Below are 21,121 nucleotides of genomic sequence, written 5' to 3' on the forward strand. Positions count from 1 at the left end.
TTTAAGATTCAGTCCCCCAGAGCCAGGGTTAGTCACAGAAACATGAAAAGTAATTTAAAATGCTCTTAGTTTTCATTCTATTTTTATTGCCTATGGAATTACGTTGATTTCTGAAAGATGTGAGAAAGGCACCAAACTCTTAAATTCTAGTGCAGGAATTTAATTAAAATGATATTAAGGCAAAAACAAAACAAAACCATGACACAATTTACCCCCCTCCCCAAAATTGATTTTTAAAACTGGCTATTATTCAAAAGATAAAAAATAAAACTATGAGATGATTTGAATCTAGTTTTTAAAGTTATAAATGCAAGAGAGATTTTATGCTTAAGCCATTATGGGGATATATGCAAAGTTTAAATGGATGACAGAAATCTTGATTTTAGACTCCATGTTGTGCTGTTTTGAGTATACTTTATTTCAGAAAGTGATATTTAGTATTTTCTATACACTCTGAAATCATGAGCATTTCACTTTTTCTAAGTCAATTATTTCATAAGGATTTTATTAATAGATATTGGTAAATAGAACTTTGGAAATCTTAATTCTGTATTCTTACTATACCCGAGGCTTTTTGTAAGCTATAGTTTTATGTACAACCTTGTACAGTTTTTTTGACACACAATTCAGAATCTTGTTTATTCTCTTGGACTTTGTTCTGGCCAATACATTTTTTTTAAATCTTTAAGGAAAACTGTGATTGTTTTAGTGGGTATTTTTCTAAGTAAAGGAAAACTTGTATAATGGTATTTTAGAGAATGCCAGATAAGTGCATGTTTCAAGTTAATGTTTTTCTCATCACTTGTATGTTTATACACAGCATGGGACTTTAATAAAACCATCCTGGAAACTTAAGGATTGTTTTTCTTCCAAAAACGTAAGATGGTGTGATTTATTTTTTTCTTGTCCTTTTACTACATACTTGTCCCAGTAAACTCATTTATCACTCCCTCATCCTTGTCTTCTTCCACAATTTCCAGACCCTATATTCAACACTATTCTGTTTTGCCACATCTGAACTCACTTACATTTTAGCATCACCCTAAGTAATACAGGCTTTAGGGTAATGAAATAGTTTAGAATGGGGAACAGCCCAGCGTACACACTTAGCACACCTACCACAAAATCTCCAGGCACAGATGCACTAGAGTAATAATTTATTAGGTGATTCATAGAGACAAAGTGCAAATAACTTGACTTCTCTGTTTCCCCAACCCCTTGAACTCTCTGGATCTCTAACTTGGTTTTTTAGGAAAGCAAAGGGTTAAAAGCAGACAGTTGCTAAATTCCAAAAAAAAAAAGGACAAGTTTTCAAACATGCATCTTATCTTGATATCAAAAGGTATAGTAAAACCAACATTTCTTACTCCACAGTATCTCTTTCCATTTTAAAACTTGGCCAGTATACCACTTCCGATTGGGGGTGATTTGGCTTCAGCAATTAACCAGTTTAAATGCTTTTGGCAGGTAAATACAAGAGAGTTAGCAATTCTTCTGACCAAAAAAAAGTGAAGACAAATGGATAGTTAATTTTAGTGGAGCTTTAAAAACCTGTGAGAAGGTTACATTGACTGACCTCTTGGCCTCCAGTTCACAAAATACTATTACATTCTAAAGGCTAAAGTGGAAAACATTTTTATGGATTAACTCTACAAAGTGAAGCACATGAAAAGGGCCTAAAATCAATATATTGATCAGGACATAAAAAATTAAATTTTCACAGAAGTTTTCAGAGATGTTAGTTTAGCAACAATGACCTATACACAAAGTTATCTGTTAATAAACTCACATAAACACAAAGCAGTAATTAATGAATTTTCATTTTTCTTTCCCCAATATTAAAAGGGATTAATTATACTATTATTTCATGATGACAATATCTGCTAATTAGAACATACAATATTCTGCAGACTGTTACTAGAAAATGTGGAAAATCTTAGAACTACAGTTAATACTATAAGTAAAAACCCAAAAAAGTGAGAAATTAAACATTTAAAAATACTTATTATGATTTTTAGTAGGTAAATCCTTATAACCCACACGCCTTGTTCAGGTAGTCATTTGATTTTTTTTCTTAAAAAATAACTGTAGTAAATATACTTTAGTACAAAAACCTTTAGAGTCCAGGACCTGGAGTAACTACTGCTTTCTAATTTAAGATGAGGCGTTCTATGAAGAACACCCATTGTAAAAACTTTTATAATTCAGTATAATTGAATATAAAATTACTACTTAGTAAAAATGCGCATAATTCTTTGATCCTAATGTCTAAAAAAAGAGGACATGTTCACTTTTTCTGTTTTAAAATGTTTGATCCAAACACTCACAGAGCGCCAACTGTGGGACTCACTAGACCTGCTCTTAAACCACTTTACAAAAAAATGTCAGCACCACCTCACACTGCTGCCTTATTATAAAAGAAAACAAAGTAATATCTTAGAAACAAAACCACTAAGATGGTTACAATTACTACTTAAGAGTATTAGGTCTCCAAGTTGGTATCTCCCTGCTAGTTCTGCAGGCTTCCTAAATATCTAAGGCAAAACCAAAAGAATCTTATAGCTGCCACTTTGTTCTAAAGACAAGTTTCCTCATAGAATGAATTTCCACAGAACTGGTTCAGAAAAATAGTCTCTCCCCCAACCCAGGGATCTCTTCTTGAAACTGAAGAGAAAAAAGAAAAAAAAACAAAAAGCAAAGTGCTTAGGGAAACAAAGGCATTCTAACCCAGTCTTTGCCTCTCTCAGGCATGCTGGAATGGTCTGTCACAGGATGGAAAGAGGGCGTGTATACAGCACCTCACCTACTAGTAATGGTGACCTACATCTCCCAACAAAATGCAGACATAGTACATGGCTCAGGAGAGTAATAAGACGGATTAAGCAATTTGTACAATTTTAGAAAGCACTATAAGCCCCCTCAAAACCAAGCTAAACTGGTTGGCTGGACACTTGTGATTTCCGAGATGAACTAATTAGGACTCAACAAACAGATGGTCCTCACAATGAAATCAGGCCTTCTGGGAGGGAAATGAGTTGTGGTTTGCAAGAACTCAAAGACACTTTGGATCCACCATAAAGCTTGCCAAAAACATCAACTGAAATTCTTTACTAACTAAAGAGGATGGATGCACTGTATTTAAAAATCACTGTCAATTTTACTGGGACGTAGAATAAAAAATATTTACAACTCTTTTACAATAAGGAGCGTTTGGATCGCACTTGTCAGGAAAATATTTTTTCGGTATTACAAAGAAAATTGTTGTAAACTTGTTTCTTCTGACATCTGTTTCAAGCATTTAACATAACCTCTTCAGAAACTCCACGGCGCAAAAATAAACATGCAAACTCTCAAGAAATATTTTACATTTTTTTGAAAAAGAATATAAATTGGAAAGAAAAGTATATATGTAATCAAAGAAGAGTCACAGCTCAAGTCTGAACTTAGCCAATAAAGGTAGATGATCTGAAGAATTATTTTCATTTGGAAGTCCGTTAACAGTCCACAAATCTTGTTCCGTAAGGAGTGATAGTCTGGCCAAAAGTTTCAAGCCACCAACCAGAGCAACTTCAGCTCCTACATTAAGGAAACACATGTTTAGTGAAACTGTGTCAACAGGTCATTGTAAATTAATCATACAAGTCCTTTTTTAAACGATGATACAGAACCTCAGAACTTTCTGGAGTCTAATGGGAAACAGCTTTTAGAATATGATTAAATTTCATATTGAGTTATAACCTAATTATAGTTCTCAGACACACAGCAGTTTTAGATGTTTGGTTTTATTTCTGGTTCAAATTTTTTTTTTGAGTTCTGCAAATAATCTTTAGAAGAAAATACTGTCTGTAATACATAAGTATGTTAAAGTAATTTGAGGGGCGCCTGGGTGGCTCAGTCAGTTAAGCATCTGACTTCGGCTCAGGTCATGATCTCAGGGCTGAGACTGAAACCCCCATTGGGGCTCCACTTCTCAGCAGGGAGCCTGCTTGTACCTCTTCCTCTCCCTCTGCCTCTCCCCTGACTTGTGCATGCTCTCTCTCTCAAATAAATAAAATCTTTTTTTTTTTAAAGATTTTATTTATTTATTTGAGAGAGAGAGAATGAGAGCACGAGAGGGAAGAGGGTCAGAGGGAGAAGCAGACTCCCTGCCGAGCAGGGAGCCCGATGCGGGACTCGATCCCGGGACTCCAGGATCATGACCTGAGCCGAAGGCCGTCGCCCAACCGACTGAACCACCCAGGCGCCCTCAAATAAATAAAATCTTTAAAAAATAATAAAAATTAAAAAATTAAAAAAAAGTAATTTGAGGGGCGCCTGGGCGGTCCAGTCGGTTGAGCGTCTGACTCTTGGTTTTGGCTCAGGTGGTGGTCTTGGGATTGTGGGGTCAGCCCCACAATGAGATCCAAGCTCAGTGCAGAGTCGGCTTGGGACTCTCTCTCTCTGCCACTTCCCCTCTCTCCATGCTCACACACGTTCTCTTGCTCTCTCATAAATAAATCAATCTAAAAAAAAGTAATTTGAGATTGACAACTACATAAGAAATTCATCAACTATTCCATAGTTGTATAAACCAGACAGACCCAGCCACAGCTGAGTAGGAAGTTTATAAGGTGACTGGAAAATAAATTAACATCATCGGTTCCAGAGTCAGTGCCTACAGTAGAGTAAGAGGACCTGCTGTTAACGGCAACATGTGAGATGCCGGTCTATGGCACACTCCCGCCACCTAGTGAACACTTACAGCATGACAACTACCAGACCCCGACTATAAATTCAAAGCAGCAAGCATATTTCAGACTTGATCTAGTTGGGGAGGGCTAAACTTAAGCCATCCCCTGAGTGATAGTAATAAGGTTATCCTCAGTAGGAAAGAAAACACAAACAGAAGAAAAAAGGACAAAAGGAAAGCAGCACACACACAGAAAGAAAGAAAAAAAAGGAAAACCAGAAAAGACAAAACAACTGTCCACATTTTGGACTTGTGAAGTTTTCTGAATGATATTTTTTGACTTCCAGTCATTTTAAACTGCATTTTCTTCTCCACGTTAAATATTCTGGTTAATATTTAAAACCTTACTTTCACTGAATCATATAAGGAAAAGTGTTTTATCACCTCTGCTTTTTGAAACCACATATTCATATAATGGACTTCTCTTTCCAGAAAGATCCAATATTCCAGAATCAACATGACAAAACTTTCTGTTGTTGTCAATATAAGCTATGTCCTCCAATGAAGGCAGCATGCCTTAGTAAAATTTAAGTACAAAACTATCTGATGTTGCTGTCCCTCCCCCACCAAAAAAAACCCAGTAAATTTATGGCAAGTAAAACCAAAGGGCAATATGAGAGACCCATAACTCAGAAGCTGACTGGAACTGGAAGGGTGAGCTAAGGATGTAATTCTTAGGCAATAATTTGCTTTGAGGTGTTTCACTGCCTCCATGTTTTGCGGGTGATTAACTGATTTACTCAAATACATTACCAATTTCAAAATATTTTTAACTTTTAAATTTAAAACTTCACCTAGATATTTAGCTAACTTTTCTTGACCTCAGCACCAAGGTTGGAGTTACTATCTTCTTTTTTTTTATTAGAGGAAACATTTCTTTTTTTTTTTTTTAAAGATTTTACTTATTTATTCATGAGAGACAGAAAGAGAGAGAGGCAGAGGGAGAAGCAGGCTCCCAAGGAGCAGGGAGCCCGATGCGGGACTCGATCCCAGGACTCTGGGATCATGACCTGAGCCGAAGGCAGACGCTTAACCATCTGAGCCACCCAGGCACCCGCAGTTACTATCTTCTTAAGCACAGTGTAAGATTACATGCATTCTTTACCTGGCTGCCCGGCAACATCTTCCTTTTCAGCAGAATAGAAGATATAATCCACAGTTATGGCACTTCGGGAATGACAGGTGGTCACTTCTGGAATTCCAGTGTCAGGAAAATAATGTGAATAAACAGACGACAAGCTGAAATGGTGCTGTAAATTTGAAGATAATCTAAATTGAAAAGAAAAATTGCTTAGCATCAAGTTTTTCTTGATTTTTAGAATTCTTCCTGTTTAAAGCACTTTCTCATTTAATTTCCAGACAAAGCCAGACATTCAAACAAGCTTTATTTAAACAGACCACATCACAATTTGGCATTCATTTATTCATGTGGTGATATCCAAAACCCATTAACAAGGCTTTGATACGTGGGGTAAAAGCTCAATTATTAACATATTAATGTGATTTATTATTAATTATAACATATTTGAGAGCCTGCACTTCCTAATAAATATGCATTCTAAAACAATTTATAAGTTATTTGTTGTGTTTTTAAGAAAGAAAAAGTGGCCTTTATGAATGTTATGTAGAACCCACCAGACTTTTGATGTCAGAGGGGCTATATTTTTCTATGATTATTCCTGCTATAACATATCAGATAATTTTGTACTGCATCTTAAAACAGCTTCTATAACGGTTTATCTTATCTCATGTTACAAATACATGTGATGTAATAAAGAGTTTAAAAATCACTTCCAATAAACACATCTTGAAGTTTAAAAATCTTTTATATTGTGAAAAAAATTTTTTTAAACTTTAAAATTCAACATTTAACAAATACTTACTAAGTTTCAGGCACTACCTTAGGTGCTTAAGATACACATATAAAGACACTTTTTAAAGAGCTCAATGTCAAAGAACAAAGGTTATTCTTTCAAAATGCCCTTGCTTTCCAGTTTTAGCAATGTTTTATGTCTGAGAACTTATATTTACAATATTATTAAAAGTAAAATAGGTTTCCTGCAAACTGTTCTCTTACTAACAATTTTTTGGTTTATAGATAAAAGCTCTGCATATAAGCACACTACATTTATATATAGATACTTAAAAGTATCTTTTCTTTTTTTTTCTTTTTTTATTGTTATGTTAATCACCATAAAAGTATCTTTTCTTATACCTCATTCTGTTATAAAAAGATTTATAGAATTACTCAAAACCAAATATTTGTTAGATTTGTCTTTTTGTTAATCTTACTCAGGGAGGGCATCTGGGTGGCCCAGTTAAGCGTCTGCCTTTGGCTCAGGTCATGACCCCAGGGTCCTGGGATCTCGTCTCACATCAAGCTCCCTGCTCAGCAGGGAGCCTGCTTCTCCCTCTCCCTTTGCCCCTCCCCCTGCTCATGCTCTCTCACACGGGTGCTCTCTCTCTCTGTCTCTCAAATAAATAAGTAAAATCTTTAAAAAAAATCTTAGGGAAGTTTTTACTATATTTGAAAGGTTTAATCATGAATTTTTACATATTCTTTTTTAAAAATTCAAAAAATGTTGCTTCCCATCTTACCAGGTTCTTATATATGAGATAATATTTTCTCAATACAAAGTATACAAAATAAAATAAAACCAAGAAGAAAGCAGACAAAATGAATGAGAGAATTCTAATTTGGTCCCTAAATGCAAATGTTAAAACAAAAACTAAAACTAGTAAGAGTCACAATATAAAATCAAAACATTTTAAGAATCTCCCAAAGAGACAAGATTGAATCTCCATCCTGCTGTATTCACATACATCTGTTTCTCAACCATAGCCCCAAATATTCATGCTTCTTTAATCATAAGGAACCCAGGCATCTTCACCCCTCCACCTTTGGTAACTTTTCCCTGCAGTTCAAGAGATATAAATATTTATGTAAACTATATGATTTAAATATAAATATTTATACTGGCATATTCTTTTTCGATCAACTCTCCTACAGATTATTTTGAGATCTAGTAAGCCAAAGGAGGCTAAGCATCCTCTTGAAATCTGAAAGGTATTTTCCTGTAATCTTGACCTTTGTTTAAATATGTAATAGCAACATATTTCAGAGTACTAGCTGGTCCAGGTCCATGGACAGGCTGTTTGCTTTAAATAACACTGCTTAAGCCCTTACTATGAATCAAACATCACACTTTCCATTCTTTGTTTCATGTAATCCTCCCAACTACCCAAAGTATAAAGAAACTGAATCTCAGAGATGTTAAGTTTCTTGTTCAGAATCACACAGCTAAAATGTAGCACAGTTAGGAACTCAGGTCTATTTTGACTTTAGCATTCTTCACCAGCATGGAAAAACATCCTTTTCATTTTTTATCCAAGTGATTTCTGAGAAATGATTTTTTTACCCAGGTAAAGTCCCTAAATGTCTACTGTTACTTTCCAGAACTCACTTTTCAGCTGTCACTAGGACCTCTGTTTTGTCCAGCTCTGTCTGTGTCAGATCACTGTCTATAAGAACAAAGAGAAACATATTAAACTATCAATATATGGTTCTGCTCTAGTATGCCATAGAATAGTCCTCCTACTCTAGGAATGATATTCAAGACATGTCTAGTTTAGACAGATGCCTAGTCAAATGTTCCATCAGGGAATCTTTATGTTTTGATGGTCTCCGTAATTAGCAAAACTGAAATGTAAACATTTCCAAAGCAACATGCAAATAATTCATGCAATTTTGGAAGGTCAACTTAAGAATGGTAAATTTAGACTTCATTAAGAAAAGGAATAAGCAAGTAAGTATTATGTTTTTATATATGAATATTCATCCCTGAGATGTTATCCCTTGAAAAATTTAGTCTGATGTCTTCCTCAAAGGGAACGCTATTATCAAGGAGACTGCCAAAATGTACTGCAAACACTTACCTGTCTTTTCTACTTTTGGTAACTGCTGTACCTCATACACACAGTTCTGTGAGATACCTAGGTTTGGGGGCCAAATTGGAATAGATAAAATTCTTTGTCCCCGTGAAGACTGTTCCTGGCCAGATACCTAAACAAAATTTCAACAGGTATCTTAAGTGAATAGATTTTAAATAGTTTATGTATTGAAAAGTTTATGTCTTAAATAAGAGGAAATCCAAGAATGGTAAATATTATCCGTTATTCATCATAGTAAGTGATTATTTGTGCTTATGAACTCTTGTTCAAATACAATTCAGAAAGCAGTTACTATTTACATAAAAATGGCAATATTTTCCTCTCCTGTACATGTCTAATTGGGACATCTATATGATCTATAACTTTGGATTAATACTGCCCCTCCTTTTTTGCTACCTGCAATTACATTAATATAAAATCTTATGTACTTGATCTAACTACTATATAAAATACTAAGGGAGATCAACTCTTACAAAATTTTAAAACTATCACTCAAACCTCAGTGGTGGAGAATTATATTTTGGTTAAAATTCTGGAGATCAAATGATCTGAAGCAAGCAACAAAAAGCACAATGAAGATAAACATGGGAGAAACATGAGATATAGTCAGCTAAGAAATTAAAATATTTACCATTATGAAAAGAAAATGTACATACTAAAGAAATATTAAATTACTGTTTTGCCAACTATATTGCCCACATCCAGCATTCAAAAGTCTATTACACTCCCTTATGAATAGTTCCTCATTTACGAAGTCTATCAATGCTTTTTCTTCTTCACCCCCATTTTGGATTTTTTGCTACCTGCCAATTCCTCCAAGCATAATGCTGCCATGAATAGATGGAAAAGATGAAATTCAACCAAGTGAGCGTTACTTATTAGTAGTTGGGGAACATCATCACAGCTTGGTAAAGCGAGGGTACTGGGTCATCCAAGGTTTTCAAACAGCCATGTGATAACTATCCTCACACTACAATGAACAGAGAGACTTAAGTCCGCCTCCTAATGATGATGAAGCAAGCACTTACCTTGCCGATGGCAAGTCCTTCATAATTCAATTTTCCTTCTTTTATAAAACTATAAAGCGGAGAACCAGGAACAGAATTAAAGTCACCACACATAATGATAGGGCAGAAGCTGCCATCTTTCTGATGGGCAACACTGGAAATCTCTGCCAGAAGCATGGCCAATTGGGTCAGCTTAATATCGCCTCGCCTTGGGTTATACAACAGATGTGTGTTAGCTACACAGACCACAGGAGAGGCAGCCCTCGGAACTCTGGGCTGCAAGAGTAACACCAATCCAACATTGTCTCTGTCCAACAGAGGAACATCACGGCGGTAGAATTCCACTGGGTTCACTGATAAGAGTGAAAACTTGGAATGTTTGAAGCAAATGGCACAGCCATCAGGTTTCCTTCCTGTCCGCATCTTGTATTCACAGTGATAACCTACGAGGAAGAAAGAAATTTAACACAGGACTGCCATATAAATATATATGGCAAAACACAGCTCTTCTAATATCTCTGTACAACGTTTATCAAAGTGTATTCTCCCAAGCATTAATAATGTAGGATGTTAAGTTTGAGATTGGGTCTAGGTCCTAGGAATGGGTCTCTTTACTGGTAGACTTCAGTCCTAAATATGCTAATGTGCATGATCATGCTCTCATTTCCATCCCAGTAAAAGTCGTGACAAAGACAGTAAGGCCTTATGATAATCTACACCGCCCCCTCCAGACCCCCTGACAGCCCATCTCTGACCTTTCTGCTTCTAACTCTTCCCAGCTTGCTCTACTTCACATACACCTCACCAGCTGCCTTCAGGCACTTCTATCTCGGCGTTTGCTTTGCTACTTCTGTTGTCTGAAAGGCTCTAGGTATGGCTTGTTCCTTCACCTCCTTCAAGTCTCTGCCCAAATGTTACCTTCTCTGATTGTTTAAAATTGAAATCTGACCCATTCTACTTTCCTGCTTTTCTCCAAAATTATCATTACTTAATGTGCTATTTAAGTATTTATTTGGTTTACTGTCAGCCTTTCTCCACCAGAATATAGGCTCCACAAGGACAGTGACTTCTTATCTATTTGGCTCACTGCTAGATCACCACAGCCTAGGATAGTGCATAGGATATAGCAGGCATTCAAAAAATATTTGCTGAGGAATGAATGCAAAGTAGGCAGCATTTCTTAAATAGATGAACTGTTTCTCGAAGTGTTCATTCATCAAACAAACTACCCATTTGTTACTGGTAGACACTGTTATAATGATGAACCAGACAGAATGGTCCCCGATATAGAACTCAGAAACTTCGAGGTCTAGTGGTGGGTAGAGCAACTCCTGGAAAGGAATCTATTAAGAGATTCTTACATACTTTTCTGTTTGAATTAAAATTATATATCAAGGGGCGCCTGGGTGGTACAGTCGGTTGAGCATCTGACTCTTGGTTTTGGCTCATGTCGTGATCTCAGGATTGTGGGATCGAGCCCCACAGCAGGCTCAGCGTGCAGCCTGCTTAAGAGTCTCTCTCCTTCTGCCCCTCCCCTCCAAAAGAAATAAATCTTAAACAAAATAAGAAAAAATAAAATTATATATCAACCCAAAAGTTCCCACTTAAAATATCTCAATCTTTTCCTGACCTTTTGAAATGGGTATTAAGCTTTTTCAAAATTAAGATTTTTTTTTTTTTTAAGGATTTTATTTATTTGACAGAGAGAGACACAGCGAGAGAGGAACACAAGCGGGGGAGTGGGAGAGGGAGAAGCAAGCTTCCTGTGGAACAGGAAGCCTGATACGGGGCTCGATCCCAGGACCCTGGGAGCATGACCTGAGCGGAAGGCAGACGCTCAATGACAGAGCCACCCAGGTGCCCCAAGATTTTTTTTGCCAGTATACACCACACACATTTTTGTTAGCACGTTATACTTTAACAACACACAAATCTTTCAAAGTAAATCCGGCTAAAATAAAAGTTACATTGTACCCAAAGATTCCAAACTTGGCCTGATCTCTGCTCCATAATGATCTTCTTGAACTTCTTGCAAACAAAGTACCTTGGAAGGAAAAAATGGCTTGAATTAAAACAGAGAGCAAATATGAATTTTCTGGTGCTTTCATCTTTAAAAACAGGCGTCTAATATTCTAAAAATCTAATGAAAGTTGAAATAAAAAGACACAATCCTTTTTCTTAAAACTATCAAATTAATATTTCTAGATTTGATCAGTCCCCAAAAACCTGGCCTTTAATTATATGAAGCTCTCTCTCTTACTATCCAAAACTGGTATTTCTCAAAAGAAGTATTTTAAATTTACATGTTGGGATATTTTTCCTGAATTACAATGTTCATTAGTACTAAATCCTTCTAGTCTTCTCTTAAGGTGATTTCTTTGAATGTATCTAGATTTTTATAGGAATGACCTACATTTCAAATCAACGGAAATACTTACTGAATATTTAATACATTGCCAGTCCCTGTCTCAGACTGACTGGTAAGCAGAACTTTTGGATCTTTTTTGAAAATTTAATGACTATTTATACCAATAATGATTATTTATACCAACTTTTTGGATTTTTTTTTGAAAATTTAATGATTAGCAAATGACTCTTTGGAAGTCATGATACATTGTTAAAAAATGTTCCATCACTGGGCGCCTGGGTGGCTCAGTTGGTTAAGCGACTGCCTTCGGCTCAGGTCATGATCCTGGAGTCCCGGGATGGAGTCCCGCATCGGGCTCCCTGCTCATCAGGGAGTCTGCTTCTCCCTCTGACCCTCTTCCCTCTCGTGCTCTCTATCTCTCATTCTCTCTCTCAAATAAATAAATAAAATTAAAAAAAAAAATGTTCCATCACTATATTTAAAACCACCTTCCCTTCTTACCCCACAAACAAAAGGGATAAAACCATTTAGTTCACAAATGAGCTTTTCTTATGTGAAGAATTTTGATGATATTCTGCACTTACATCTGCATCAAAGTGTTTAATTTCTTTCAGAATATTGGGAAACCTAAAACTCCAGTGTAAAACTGGCCGCCGGCAGTGTCTATAAAGATGTGAATTGTCTTCCAATAAATCTTGTGAAAGTATATTATAGGACATCACTGAAAAGTCAAACTTGTTATCACTGTCTTCACATTTGGGGTCAACATTTTTGTCTCCTAGGATCTTTGTCTTGTCTTTATTATGGTTACATATATATTCCCAATGTCGTTGTATTGTGCCTGTTAAAATATATTGAACAAAATATAGAGAATTAATGAAAAACAGACTAAATATTTTCCTGCATGTAAGTTTTTTCTTGCCTTTTAAAAATTCCCACAGGTAATGAACAGAATGTTTTCCCCCAGGAAATGGCAACATAGCACTAAGTAACAGATGTTGTCATCAAATTGATTATGAAGGCAGTAAAATGATATAATGACTGACCAACAGGTATAAAACAAGTTTAAAAGGATCTAGCAAGTCATTATGGAGACTGAGAGAGTATTAATAAAGCTAGGACTATATAGTTTCTCACCTACTTATGGTTAAGAAGTGGTTCTGCCAGACACGCTCAGCAACTTTATAACCATGATAACATACAGTTGACCACTGAACAATGCGGGGGGGGGGGGGGGTGGAGGGGTGGAGGGGAGGGTTAAGGGCATTGTGCAATTGAAAATCCACATAAAACTTCTGACTCCTTCAAAACTTAACTACTAATAGCCTACTCTTGACTGGAAGCCTTACCAATAACATAAACAGTAGATTAACACATAACTTGTATGTTATATGTATTTTATATGGTATTCTTACAATAAAATAAGCTGAAAAGAAAATATTAAGAAAATCATAAAGAAAATACATTTACAGTACTGTACCGTACTTATCAAAAAAGTACACGTTTAAGTGGACCCACGCAGTTCGACTGCTGTTCAAGGGTCAACTATATCTGTATGTCACAGTTGGCTTTTCAATAAGATGATTTCACACCGTAGTTTATTTCCTATTAGTAAGATAAGATTACCAAATGATTAAGTTCTAGAAATAACTCATCTCAGAATTCTGGTTTAGACATGAATGAAGGGTGTATGATGGCAATATATGGAAGCAGTATTTAGTGGAACAATGCAGACAAAATGAACAAAGAAATCTTTTTAATGCACACCAAAGCAAAAGTTAAAGATAACATAGTTGTAGAATGCTAGTAAATGACAAGCGCTAATTGAAGAACCTAGCATGCAGCAACCACGAATGTGTGATGGTTTACACTCTGCAAAGATACATGTACCCTGACAGTGATGAAAAGAGAATCAAAAAGCATGAGATTTTGCAACTACAGGCAGTCCTTGACTTAGAAATGACCTACAACACACACACACAAATATACATACATACGCCCCTTTGATCTTGTCTCCCTCACCCCACCATGAAGGAGGATACTCTTACTGCCATGGAAGCCATGAAGAAAAATGCGGAACTTTTAGAGATTCTATGAGCTCAATAGGAAGGGGAAAACAAGAAATGGGAAGAACTTGGGAAAACAGATTTGGAGATCGATTTTCAAGTATGGTTAAATTTACAGGAAAAACCTCAGTCTTAGAATATCTCCCTTTTCCTGTGTGAAGGTTTTCACTATACTGGATTACAGTGCCTAAGATTCTACCAATTAAAAATTAAATTGAGGAAAAATAATTCTATACATACAGGAAAAAAGGACCAAAAGGAAAATATACCAGTATTTTTAAGAGCAGTTATCTGAGCAGAAGGATTGTGGGTGATTTTTCTAAATCTTCCACAATGATGATATATTCATAATCAGAGTATCAATATACTCCATGAGAATGCCAATAAAGTGAAATTTAAAAATGCCCTCTGGTAAACGAGTTTAATAAGATTGCTTTCCTCAAAATCTAAATGCTGATAGCAGCTGCACGGAGGGAGTAGACATTTTGACCAGAGGCTAGAAGAGAAAGATCATTTTTATGAATAGTGAGGTCTGGGTGGAACGGGGTATTGGAGACTTACGATACCATGAAGGTACTAAGAACCCGAGGAGAAGGGTAAAGAAAAAAAGGTGGACAGAAGGAAAACCAAACGAAACAAAAGCCTTTCAGGATTACAGAACTTAGCCTGGAGCTTGTCCTATACTCAGGAAAGGGACAGAAACTATCCCCTTCTGTATCCTGCACTGAATATGGAGAATCCTACCTGCAAAGGCCAAGAACTACAGCTAATTGCACTGACTCTGCAGGACTACTCTGAGATCTGTAACAGTTTCCATGGGGGAAACAGAAACAATGGCTGACAACTGATTCTCAAGAACTAATTACCCAGAACACAATTCATTCATAAATTGGGGACTGTCTATGATGGTTTTAGCCACAAATCATAGTCTTCGTACGTATACGAGATGCAAAGGGCCCTAGTCATGCAAACAAAATGCAAGTTACCATCACAAAGCACTACCCTGGTGTCACCACCATAGTAAAATATGAAAGATGAAGGTCCAGAAAAGTTGTTCTTATTTTCTTGTAAAATATTTATATTTAAGGGCACATACATCATTGAGGTTGTATTGTCGGGACAAGCGTTTGTAAGCCAACTCTTTTTGCAATTCCATTTCTGAAGTAACTGAAACCATCAGATTACCTAATGAATAGAGTGGCTTCCAAACTTCTAGACTTTGTACAACTCTGGTATTACTTTTCATGTCATGACCATCAACTCCTGGTATACTGGAGCTGGGGTGATGGGGTAAATACATATTTTCTCCTGACCACATTTGTTTTTAATAAACATACAGAAATGTGTTTGAATGCTAGGGTTCCATGGAAGACAATTTGAAGACGCCTGACAGAGATGACAGTCTTTGGCCTTCATATACTTCACAACATAAATTCACACTACAAAAGCTTATATACCTTCCATGTCAGGAGGAACAAGGTGATCACAGCAGAGAAGACAGATGAATCAAAGAAAGTAAGCAATAGGCCTGATCAGGTTTTTAGGGTGCCTAATTAAAAGGTCATAATTGTGTCACACAAATCCTTCAAATGCCACTTTAAAGTGACAGGCAAGTTAGAAGGCTGTTCTCTTGATGGAAAAGTATTAGTGAATTATCGGAAGTCACAAATATGGCTTAACGAAGAACATTTTCCTTATTCACAACACCTAGGAAGAACGGACATATAAAGAGTCAGGTCGCAATCAAAGTTTATCAGTATGTAAATGTAATCCCCCATCCGTTAAAGGGAAAACCACCACGATTTTCTGAGTACCTACTATGAAGCCGACAGTGTATTAGGCACTTTGACATGTCTCATTTCATCCTCAACAGGCGTTCAAAGTGGGCATTATTTCACACTAGGAAACCAAGGAGCAGAGAGGTTCCATAACCTGGCCAAGTTCATACAATTAGTGGTGAAGCAGAATGAGAGCAGAGAGTGGTTCCTGAGCCCATGCCTGTCAGTACGCCACAGCTCCACCTGAGAGCACACCAGATTTACAAAACGCTAAACCAGAGAGCAGTGAGCTGACCTGATGAACAATGAATACGGGAAGGAAAAGCAATCTCATGTCTTCATACAGCCCTAGATTTATAGATTATGACCGACTGTTCTTAGGAACCTAATTTTAATGCCTCTAACACCTTTCATTCGTTCAAACGAATATTTGTTGATGAACACATGCTGTGGTCAAGTATTATAAAAATAGATTTTCACTTTCAGTGCTTAAAATTTCTACTCTAATGTGTAGCAGAATTTCCACTTAAAAGATCACGAACTAATCTTCGAGCTAACCTAGCTCTGACTTCCAAGTGAGACTCACTTTGCGTGTTTTCCTTTGACAAACTTATGTGAGCTCCCTACACGTTAACACCTACACAGTCTATTTCCAAATACCTTCAGAGGAATTATCTTCACTGAAAACCATAGCTCAGTAAGAAAGACAACTCGAAATTCTACTTAGATAATTCATATATACTTGGGGGAGGAGCAGGGCTGGCAGCACAAAGGGAGTCTCGTGAATTATTTGGTGTAAAAAGAATGACAAAACTAGAAATGATCAACATATTTAGAAAAAAATTGTTTCTCAAAGTTGAATAAGATGTCGTCCCCTTCTTAAAAGATAAAACTTCCCACAGTCTCTCAAGATTATATCAAAAGAACCCACTTTGAGAAATATCCAGAATAAGCTAAACTCTTATTCTGTGAGAAAATATCTTTCAATTATGATTGCACCTATTTATGAATATCCTTTTGTCTTACATAAAAAAGTTAGCATTAAACTGGCTGGCTCAATTGGTAGAGCATGCAACTCTTGATCTTGGGGTTGTTTGAGTCCCACATTGGGTGTGGAGATTACTTAAAAATAAAATCTTCAAAATAAATAAAAACATGAAATTTAATTTTTTAAATAGATATGTGAACTCCCAAGAACATATACCAATTTTAGGAAGTCTAAGGACCTCTGTTTTAAAAACAATGGATTTGATAATTATTCTTAAATTAAATTTAATGTTTTAATTTAGTCCTACATTCTTTCCCAACCTTATTCTCTCTCTCTATAGTTTCTTCTATATTTACTGCCAGAAATACACAATAAAAAATAAAAATAGATATAAATAAAGACTTAATTTTAAAAAATTACTTCCTTTTTCCTAATGGAAAACTACTGGCTAAAAATAAATACTAAACCCCTCCAAAATCTGGAGGAGGTTTTAAGGATTATTAGATAGTAAAGTTTCAGTAACTCTACGGCTTCTGTCTATTTCTGCACCAAGATAAACGTCACCTTTACCTTGGTGTTTTCTTCGTTTTGATGAAGGCTCATCTCCCTCAGAGTTCATGATGTAACTAGAGAGATGAATCAAAGAGGTCTGGCTCAGGTTGTCAGGTCTCCAGTTCCAGTACTGAAACGGAGTTCTAGACTCAAACAAACAAGGTGGTCTCCAATTTAGTGAAAAATGCCTACTACTGAAGTATGGGTAAGGAGCACGAGAATAATGTCCAGGCCACCTCATACAACTAGAAATATGTCTGTTCCAGCAACACCTTTGCAGATTCTCCCACGGTGTCGTCCAATCTCTGCCCAGACTCTTCTGGTGATGGGGTAACATGGGGTATCTAAAAGAAATAAATACACTCCTTGAGGTACCACTATTTGTTCACGCTATAGCACCCAAAATCCAAATCTGTTTCCTCAAGGGAAGATAATGTCTAATATTTAAAATTTGACTTCTAAATCATGAGGGATGGGGGGAGGGGAACAGCCATGATTTAATTATTAGTAGCAACAGTCTCAAAACTCTCCCTAAACACCTATGAATGGTATTCGAAATACTTAACATAGAATCCACCAGCCTCCCAAAATACCACACAAACTTCAAAAAGTCCTCAGTTCACCTGAGAGATTAATCAACCATCAAACTGATTTTCAGAGTAGCTTTCTAATATCTAATAAACTCTATGAATAAATAAAACCCACAGCAAACATAATACTCGATTCAATATGGAACACTTAAGCTGAGTACAATTAAAGCAAACCTCTCCTCCAACGTGGGTTTGGAGTAGAAACATGTTTCTGAGCAGTTTTTTACACGAAGATTACATCTTCCAAACATTTGTAGAGCTAAGAAAACAAAAACCTATCACAACTTCACAAAACTACCTCTCTGGCTAATCAGTAGGTGGATAATTTATTTTTCCGTCCTTTTTTATTTTTTTAAGGCATACTTCTCTTGACAGTAATGAAATGGGATAGCGATTACTTATTAATAATTCACCAATACTTCAAACCCAACAGCACCAATGTACTGATCATCCAAAATGTCTCCAAAGTAGTGTTACCATTAACTTGAATAGATATGTTGCTCTCGGGCTCTCTTAAGAAACAATGCAACTTAAGCACCATCTTCTCACCATACTATTCTGGCAAGATTTTGGATTCAGAGGACTTCTAACCTTTCCCAGAATTCATTAAAGGTACACTTCCAAGATAGTGTTAATACTGTCCACTTCTACCACCGAAAGAAATTTTGCTTAAACTGTATTTACTGTTACTTGACTTTTATATATTCATTTTAAAGGCATTTAAATTTTTTATGATATATTTTTGTTGTTTATGCATTCTCAAATCGTTGTCTAAATTCAACTTAATTGTAAATCTTTAAAAGGCATGACATGGGCAGATTATTCTGCTTTGTGACAACTCTGAAAGCCATAGAGATTTAGGTGCTTGCTCCATACCTTTTCTATCCTAATAGGCTACTGTATTGAAATCTAAAACTTGTGCTACAAAACTTATTCTCTATATTTGTAGTTACTTATATAGACATCTTTTTCTCAAGATGATGAGCTCCTTCAAGGCCAGAGCTTTCTTATTCATTCTCATCCCGGTCTCTCCCCCTACAAGTGCCTAGCACAGTGCCTGGCACACAGCTGGTACTCAGGAAAACTGTTGAACTGAATTGTCATCAAGCCCCGGAGTATAAATTAAAACCAGATCCCCATAACTTATATAATAATTAAGACAGTGTTGTGTTTCCCAGGTGCTGTACACCAGTCCATTTCACATGGTACACAATGAAACTTTTTGATTTTTCACCTCTAAGTATTTGTTAGGAAAAAACCATCATGAGTACGTCAAACCCAAGATTTCGAGGATACTGCTTAGGGCGACGCTAAGATAGGCAGCATTACTGAAGTGCCTTTCTAAAAAAAAAAGAGACAATTTCAAGAAAAAATGTAGTACACACAAGTGTGGAACGAGAATTTGGTAATAAACCGTAAAGTCTTGTATATAAATGACTGAAGTGGGAGAGACACTGACACCACAAACAAATCCCTGGGCGTGCGTGAGACGCGCGCGCCTCCCTCGGGGTCAGGCCGCCCCGGGACCTCTCCCCGCCGACGCTCAGCTCCAAGCGGGTGCTGAGGCCTGGGAGGAGGCCGGCGATCGGGGGGCTCGGGCTAGCTCCGGGGCAGGGCAGGGGAAGTGGGCCGGGACTCCAAGGCCCAGCCAGGTCGGAAAGGCACGAGCCCTGCCGGCGACCGATCGCCCCGAGCCCGGCCCGGACCCTGTCCGCCGAGCGCCCGCGCGCCGGGTTTACCTATCCCTCGGGGTCTCCGGAGGCTCGTCCCCGCGGCACCGCCGCCCGGACCCTCTTCCTCCTCCTTCCTCCCCCAGCCCGCCCCGCCCCGGGTTAACCCGGGCCAACCGCCCCCGCTCCTCCCTCCGGCCACCCAGCCCTACTGACCGGCCTCTCCCCACCACACAGCGGCCGTAGCCCCTCCTCACACAGCGCCACGCTTCCATCTTGCCCTCTGCGGGCGTCCAATTCCCAGGCCCGGGGCTCAAATTCAACCTCTACACCCGATCTGGCGGCCGAAAGCACCAGGGGCTCCCCATCACTAGACGTCGGGACTCTGGGCCCGGCTGCAAGGCATGCTGGGAGGCTCCGGCTCGCCGGCCGCCAAGTCCCCATCTTGCGCCGCGAAAGTCTCGGAATTGCTTCAACCCCGAATTGCGTCCAAGGAGCATGCGCACAGTGTGGGGAAGCCTGCACAGCCATTTCGGAATAGGGCAAACAACCGACCTCTGTCTTAAAGAAACAAGAACTGAACTAAGGGCTGAACAGCTTTGTAAAGGCTTACGGGAGGGTACGGGGTGGTTGCGTGAGAGCTAAGAAGAAAAAAATATGTTTTATTGTATTTTTATGATATCCTTGGGAGATTCAAAAGGCGGATTCCCGAGGTGGGGAAATACCCTTGTCTGTGTTCCCGTAGAACTGTGCTACCAGGGATTTTTGCAGTTAATTTTGTGGGAACACAGCCGCAGGGGTCACTTTTAAGTGTATGTGTGTGTCCTGTGTGTCTTCTCAAATTTAGTATAGGACTCTAGATTACTGGAAAGCATTATTTAAGCGGAGACCCTTCCGAGAGGGACAGAGACAGAGAGAGAAACTGAGGAAGACGGAAGAATAAACTGGGGAAATGGGGAAAGGGTACTGGAAGGCAGAATCACTGCTTTTGTAGGCTCTTTGGGAGAGCAGCGGAGTAATTTATCGGGAAGGCTTTTTTTGTTCTCATATCTTAATGAGGAAATCAGATGCATTTGAAAAACATTTTCCCTCGGTATAAATAGAGTTGATTGCTGTCATTTGTGGTAGTTATGTTCTCTAAAGTTACTGCCAACTGAATTAGCAAATACTGAACCGTTGCCTCTAGTGGAAATATAGAGGTTCCCGTGAGCCTCTGGTCACATTTTAGTTGCCTAATCAATACATAACATGACATAACATAACATAACATAGCATAGCATAGCACTATAACTCAGGCATGAGTGAAGCTTATCTAACCCATGTATTTTCTCTGCAAGGCACATCACAGACGTCTTGTGCTTAGCAACACTAGACAGCACTTCAGAACTGCACTTGGGGGGCCATTTTAAACAGAATCACCAA

General features: G+C 37.7%; 1 protein-coding gene across 4 annotated transcripts; it reads right to left on the bottom strand.

The window, feature by feature from the left end:
* Positions 1-111: 111 nt before the first annotated feature.
* ANGEL2 (angel homolog 2) lies at positions 112-20,153 on the bottom strand. 4 transcript variants are annotated; one of them, XM_028125820.2, is made up of 9 exons: positions 19,957-20,153; positions 17,458-17,783; positions 12,640-12,896; positions 11,662-11,731; positions 9,709-10,130; positions 8,666-8,792; positions 8,194-8,251; positions 5,835-5,998; positions 112-3,576 (listed from the first exon to the last, which is right to left on the bottom strand). In XM_028125820.2, the coding sequence occupies exons 2-9, from the start codon at positions 17,774-17,776 to the stop codon at positions 3,425-3,427; spliced, it is 1,569 nt and encodes a 522-aa protein (XP_027981621.1). In that variant the 5' UTR covers positions 17,777-17,783; positions 19,957-20,153; the 3' UTR covers positions 112-3,424. The 4 variants fall into 4 exon arrangements, with proteins under 4 accessions (XP_027981621.1, XP_027981620.1, XP_027981622.1 ...); XM_028125819.2 differs by lacking the exon at positions 19,957-20,153 and adding an exon at positions 19,769-19,835; XM_028125818.2 differs by having other exon boundaries at positions 135-3,576; positions 19,916-20,153.
* Positions 20,154-21,121: the final 968 nt, after the last annotated feature.

The sequence above is a fragment of the Eumetopias jubatus genome, unplaced genomic scaffold (assembly GCF_037043125.1).
Source record: "Eumetopias jubatus isolate StellerSeaLion01/CBP00866 unplaced genomic scaffold, mEumJub1_p1.0 scaffold_12, whole genome shotgun sequence".
Classification (NCBI taxonomy): domain Eukaryota; kingdom Metazoa; phylum Chordata; class Mammalia; order Carnivora; family Otariidae; genus Eumetopias; species Eumetopias jubatus.

Coding starts and splice junctions, on each gene's coding strand:
- ANGEL2 (XM_028125818.2), bottom strand. CDS start 19,974: ATGGAAGCGTGGCGCTGTGTGAGGAGGGGCTACGGCCGCTGTGTGGTG. Junction 17,784..19,915: donor TGTGTGGTGGGGAGAGGCCG/GTCAGTAGGGCT, acceptor TATTTCTTTTAG/ATACCCCATGTTACCCCATC. Junction 8,252..8,665: donor ACCAAAAGTAGAAAAGACAG/GTAAGTGTTTGC, acceptor TTGTTCTTATAG/ACAGTGATCTGACACAGACA.